Source organism: Protopterus annectens, chromosome 6.part0 (assembly GCF_019279795.1).
Source record: "Protopterus annectens isolate FY-2018-M chromosome 6.part0, PAN1.0, whole genome shotgun sequence".
Taxonomy (NCBI): Eukaryota; Metazoa; Chordata; order Ceratodontiformes; family Protopteridae; genus Protopterus; species Protopterus annectens.
In genome coordinates this window covers 156,211,776-156,217,775 of record NC_056737.1, presented here as the reverse complement: position 1 = coordinate 156,217,775, position 6,000 = coordinate 156,211,776, and the positions used below count along the sequence as shown (strand labels likewise).

At 38.3% G+C, this 6,000-nt stretch overlaps 1 protein-coding gene across 2 annotated transcripts in view; it reads left to right on the top strand.

Annotated features, from left to right (window-relative positions):
• The first annotated feature begins 284 nt into the window (after nucleotides 1–284).
• The window catches only part of EGLN3 (egl-9 family hypoxia inducible factor 3), a 46,962-nt gene continuing 41,246 nt past the window's right edge, over nucleotides 285–6,000 (top strand). Inside the window, exon 1 of one of the 2 annotated variants that reach the window (XM_044073891.1) lies at nucleotides 285–1,062. In XM_044073891.1, coding sequence (XP_043929826.1) covers nucleotides 484–1,062 — 579 coding nt within the window. In that variant the 5' untranslated portion in view covers nucleotides 285–483. Of the gene's footprint in view, nucleotides 1,063–2,261; nucleotides 2,839–6,000 lie in introns of those variants that run through there. The other variant, XM_044073892.1, reaches the window with a different exon arrangement.

The following is a 6,000-nucleotide window of genomic DNA, read 5'->3' as shown; positions in this document are numbered from 1 at the left end:
ACTATTTTCGACAAATAAATGAAAATCGCCAGTTTCAGGAAGGATTAGGGACGGAACAAAATTTTAAAACAAATAGGCAGGGACAATTGAGAGGCGTGGATACCGGGTGCTGCAGATCGCGCGCTTCAAAGGATGCCGCTGTTTACACTTCATGAAATGCACGTAGCACTCATTCACAATTCTGGAGCTGTTAGCAGAAGTACTCTACGTGGGTGGAGCCTGGCGATCGAATTAGCCCCAAGTGGCTTGGCAAGCACGTGAGGTCGGTGAAAGACTTGTCCCGCTTGGGGGCGGGCTTTAATGTCTTAGCCGCTATCTGCATTGAGCGAACATGGGATTTCCCACGTATAGCTGAGAGGTACAGCTGGCCTAATGTATATTATGCAGTCAGTGCAACATGGAATTCTACACGTACAGCTGAAAGCTAAGCAATTCAAAGTGAGCACGCTGGCTTGACAAAACAGAGAAGTGCTAGCTATACCAATGGATGCTATTGAAACAGACCGTTTAGAAGGTACCAAGGAGACAGTCAGTGACCTGGAGAATTCAAAACACATTTTCAGAAGCTCAAACCAGATAGAAAATGGCGATGTCATTAATTCAGAATCTGACGACTTGTGTGCTGAAAAGGTAGGGGCTTGCATGACCGGAGATGCTTCTATAAAGCTAAATGATATGAGTCATATCAGTGTTGCCAATAAAGCATCCAAGAAAAGTAAGGAGCACAGGAGAATGAACTCGCATCGTCTAGTTACGCAGTATATAGTGCCATGTATGACCACATACGGTTTATGCACAGTGGACAATTTTCTAGGACCCAAAATGGGTGACAAAGTACTACAAGAAGTTTCTGCTCTTCGTTTGAGTGGTAAATTGAAGGCTGGAAAACTTGCAGGTCAACAATCCGACGCAAATAGTGCGATTCGTGGCGATAAAATAATGTGGGTACAGGGCAATGAGCGAGGTTGCGAAAATATAGGCTACTTACTGTCCAGGATGGATAAACTCATCATGCATGCTGATGGGAAGCTTGGACCTTACAGAATCAGAGGAAGACACAAGGTTAGTAGCATTCTATATGGCAAACTTGTACTAATGAAGGAATATTGCGAAATATGACGATGCAGCAACAAGGGACATCACATACTTCCCAACTGTCCCCCGTCCCTTGTGATTTCTCCTAAAACTGTCAGTTTTGGAGGAAATATGGTAGATTACATTTAGTAATTATTTCTGAATTCAGAACATGCCAGATGATTCACGTTCTGTTATTCTGCGAACTTCTCAGTTTAACAGCACAGATATTTAAAGTTTAAATTTTAAACAATCCTATTCCTAATGGTCCCTGATTATTTCTGAATTTGCCCGTGATTCCGCTGGTGAGAGGCTGTGAACCATGAAAGGGGGCATTTTTGTAAGCGTCTTATAGTAAGTAATGGGTGTAATGTAGCCAAGCGTACTAACCATGCTAAATTATGTGTGTATTGGCGGTCTGTTAAGACTGCATGGCATATCACTGATGGAGTAGTAATGTCAAATGGTAACTAACGGAAACAACCTTATGTGTTTTCTGAACGGGAGTATTTGTTGACGAGTTTTGTTTTTGTGGGTAGGACACATTTGGTGACAATAAAAAATGTGTGCCATGGTTAATATTTTCTTTGCTTACAAATGGTTTGATAATTTTCGAAGCCTACACAAGATAGTAGAGTGGAGGTGAGTTGGGCGAAGTGGTATTAAAATTCGTTTATAAGTGATGTGTGCAAAAGGTATATTACTGCTGAACTTTCACACAATAATATTATTTATTTTCACCATTTAGCAGCTGCATCAGAAGTCGCAAATGCTTTAAAATAAAATGTCAACATTATTTTTGTTTCATTCTCAGTGCGTTGTGCATACAAGAAGGCAAGACATGTACATAAAAACTACAGCTGCAAATACTGTAGTTATTTAAAAGGTGATAAATCCTCACGGCAAGCCTCACCTTCAGCTAGTATCGGCTTATTTACAGTGGTTGGGATGCTGCACGTAGGGCTTTAAAAAGGTGGGTATGCACCACATTTTTTGAGCCTATTAGTATCATCAAGGGGGTTGTCTCAATTTGCAGAGTTGCCAATCAAAACCAAGAGTTATTACTTTTTCGCACCCAACCCGCGCTGCGGCAGTCGGCCATCGGCCACGCCCATTTCTTCTGCAGCTACTACACATTCCGCACGTACACAAAGTAATAAAGCCACCTGCAGCTACTCACTGTAAATACATTTGTATGATTTATCAGAGGACATCCCATACCTGGGCGTGGAACTACGTTGCAGTACAATAATATATAAATATATATATGAATCTATGGCTAGTCGCTTACAGTTTGTCATAATATTGTGAACAGCTTCAAGTACATATTCTTAACAAAAGTTGCACTTCAGTGATAGTAGTTTTGTTAGTCTGCTGTCGGAAAGGACGCAATATTTAACTTCTAAAATGATCCTGCAGCACGTCATGCAATTAGATTTAAAAAAACTTGCAACAGAGTGCATCATACCAGCACTTCAGACAAGAGGCTATTGCTACATGGATAATTTTCTAGGTGACTTGGTTGGCGACTGTGTACTAGAACAGGTCCAGCAGATGCATATTACAGGAAGGCTTAATGATGGGCAGCTAGCTGGAAAGAGGAACGGCATTTCCAAAAGACATCTTAGAGGTGACCAGATAGCCTGGGTTCAAGGAACTGAAAAGGGATGCGAAGCTGTAGGTTTTCTTTTGTCATTAATAGACAGGCTTATAATGTTGTGTGAAGGAAAACTCGGAAAACACATAATCAAGGAAAGATCGAAAGTAAGTTTATTAAGCTTCATTGCGTTAACCGTACTTTATTTTGTTATTTGTAGGGAAAATAGTTAGTACAGTAATGTTTGCTATCTTTTTAACCGTATTTCTTAACTGCTCCGAATTTTGCATACGTTAGAATATCGCTAATTTTGCCGCTTATTTTTGCCATTCCTTGTAAAAGTTTTGATTTTTAGGCAAATCTCTGAGGATTACAGTAAGTCATTTATGCCAAGCAGTAGAATTTTATGTGTATTGTTTAGAAAATACATGCAAAACAGTCTTTGCACTGTATTAAGTAAATTAGAGTAATACCTAACAAGTGCACCCGATTCTGGACCCCCGGCTTTGTCCACAATTCTTGAAGAAAGAAGATGAGATGTATGAGTTTTAACTCTGACCAGATTTGGTAATGCTTTGGGGAAAACGTAGACTGCTGCACTTTCGCTTATTTCGTAATGGACAGTGGCGTTTGCATTTCTTGTAGTTAAACTGAACTGTATGCAGAAGTCATTTGTCCTTGAATACTCCTGTGGTTACAGCCCTGCAAAAGGTGACATATTCTTGTAAGGATAATCACCATACACATTATAAGTAAGGTATAGCTTATATAATAGGTTCTAGTCTCTGAAAACACAAGACTGGCCACAGGAATAAAAAAAAAAAGAGGTAAGTGTTTGCACTGTATCTGCATGTGTTTCTTTATTTTTAAGTATTTCCATCTGTAGTCAGCTTTGCCTTTAGTGGTAGGATAATGTGTATAACACATGGTTGGGGGTCCAAGTCACATTCTGAGAGTTTTGCATGCTTTGATGATTTGGGCAGAAAGTATAAAACCTGCATATGAGTTTTACTGTTTTCTAGCCCACAGTGTCGTGCTTTGGCATAGTGTTACTTAAGCAAATACTAAACATTGATTTTCTTTTAACAATTCCCTTTTTAAATAGCTATTTCCCCCTCTGTAGCTGAAGATGAGGTCAGACTTTTTTACAAGTAGCTTTTTTGATGGCCACTGCTTCAATTCCTGACTTTACCTAGAATGCAGTTGGCATGCTTGCTTACCCACACTGTTTAACTTTGCTGTGTTTATGTCATGGTTATGTCTCACAAGATGATACATTTGAACTGACTCTAATTTTAAAACAGGTCTGGTTTTGACTCAAACTGTTGCTGTGTCCCTCCTAAAACTGGAAATTTTCTTGAAAAGAGGTGGTTAAATAGAATCAGTAAATACTGATTGTTATAGTTACAAACTTCTCTTACTTTCAGAAAAAAACATTAATTTACATCCTTCTTTCAACTTTCTAAGTTAATTGTTTCATACTTAAAATTGTTCCTAATTTGGGGCCTTACTCCCCAGTTATTATTATTTTTTTTGCTTGCCCTTAATTCTGGAGGTAATATATTGAGGGATATGCAGAAGATGGATTGGGATTTAGGCAAGGACAACCATTTTAAATATAAAAACGTTATTTTCATATAAACGGATTGAGCTTGACAGTGGTTGTTACTAGAAACTTTACAGTACAGAGTGCTCTTATGTACAAGCATGCCTGAAAGTGTACACTGCTGAATCTTAGTAAGTAAAGAATAATCTGTTTAGCAAATAAAAACTCTTGCAGCGAATAGTGACAAAAATTCTGCCATACGGGTTTTATTTGTGGGGGGTGGGCTGGAATGTCTGATAAAATGTCCTTCCTTACAGAACCACCCTGATTGCAAGGCATTTTTGCTATATGTGAAGTATTACATAAAGTCAGATTTCCATATTTGAGATATTTATGGTTACTGTGGAGTTTCTGGTATTATTATTAAATATTCCCTTTGGAGCAAGCAATGCACAGTACTTCACTGATGGTATTGCAGCTGTCTCCCAAAAAAACACAGACACACATAATGTAGGGATGGGGCCTCCTTGAAAAAATCCTACTTAGACAGGGCACTACTATACATTTTGACATGATAGAATAATCAAATACATTTTGAAATAAAACAGATACAAAAGTGATACACAGAACAGGGAGTTCCTTAAGGGTTAATATAATGGAGGGGCGGATGCACATTGAAGTACTGAAATGCAGAAATGCACATTTGCACATACTAAAGAAAGTCTTTTACACAGACACACAACAGGATTGTTGTATTTTTGTTTGTTTTCAATGTAGTAAACATGAGTTTTTTTTTTTTTTTTAGAATCAGACTGTTTTGCAGTCTTAAAATCCATCTTAGTGAAACAGTGTCTCATTCTTGATGTCTGTCTGAAGCCCCCAAAGGGAGTCTTGATTTTTTTTTTTTTTTTGTAGTAGAGGCAATTTATATATTGGCATACCATGATGCAGCATAAAAGAGCTTTCACTAGATCCTTTGCGTGCTTACTCTCCCTGACTAACTTAATTGTCTGACAAACGAGCCATAACATTCTTTAGTTAATCTGGTTCTCATTTATTCTTCAAAGGGGAAAAAACTGCACTTTAAAACTCAGTAGGTTAATATGTTGTTGTTTATTAGTGGCTAGAGTTACAACAGAAGCATCTATGGCTTGTGTAACAGGAAGATCTGGCTTGTGGATAATCCCAGAAGCAGAAAGAATGGTTATATGAGCAGTGTTATATGCCCTAGTGAAGAAATTGTAATTGTCTATCTGACATAAGTGGGACAGTTTTGGGGAGTGTAAGGGGTTGATCTGTGATTTGGCTTATTTGCCAAAGTGCAGAAATGATTGTCAGTATATGGTTGATCATTCTTGGGTGGCATATAAGTATTAAATGATGCACCATTTGTGTCTGAGGCTTGTTTTTAAAACTATCAAACATATGATGGCACTTTTGCAAGTATCCACAGATGTGAACTTAGTTCTTTACTGCTTTTCTTTTGGTCCCCTACTATTGTTGAAACAGTCAGATTTTGTCTGTTTTGCATAATGTTCTCAGATACAATTTTGTTTTTTCTGTTGTCTGTTTGCTTTGTCTCCTGAGCGTCTAGGTTAAAGAACAGGCAGTTGATGACTGGTTGGGGACAGGGCTGTTTTTGAAAGATGATAGGATTGTGTCTCATGATTAAAACAATGCTAGGTGAATACATGATTCTTTCTGACAATTACCTTTGACACAAAACAATATTTTTCTCTTATGGAACCTGTCCCTAAGAATGGGGAGAACGTTCTGTAGGCTC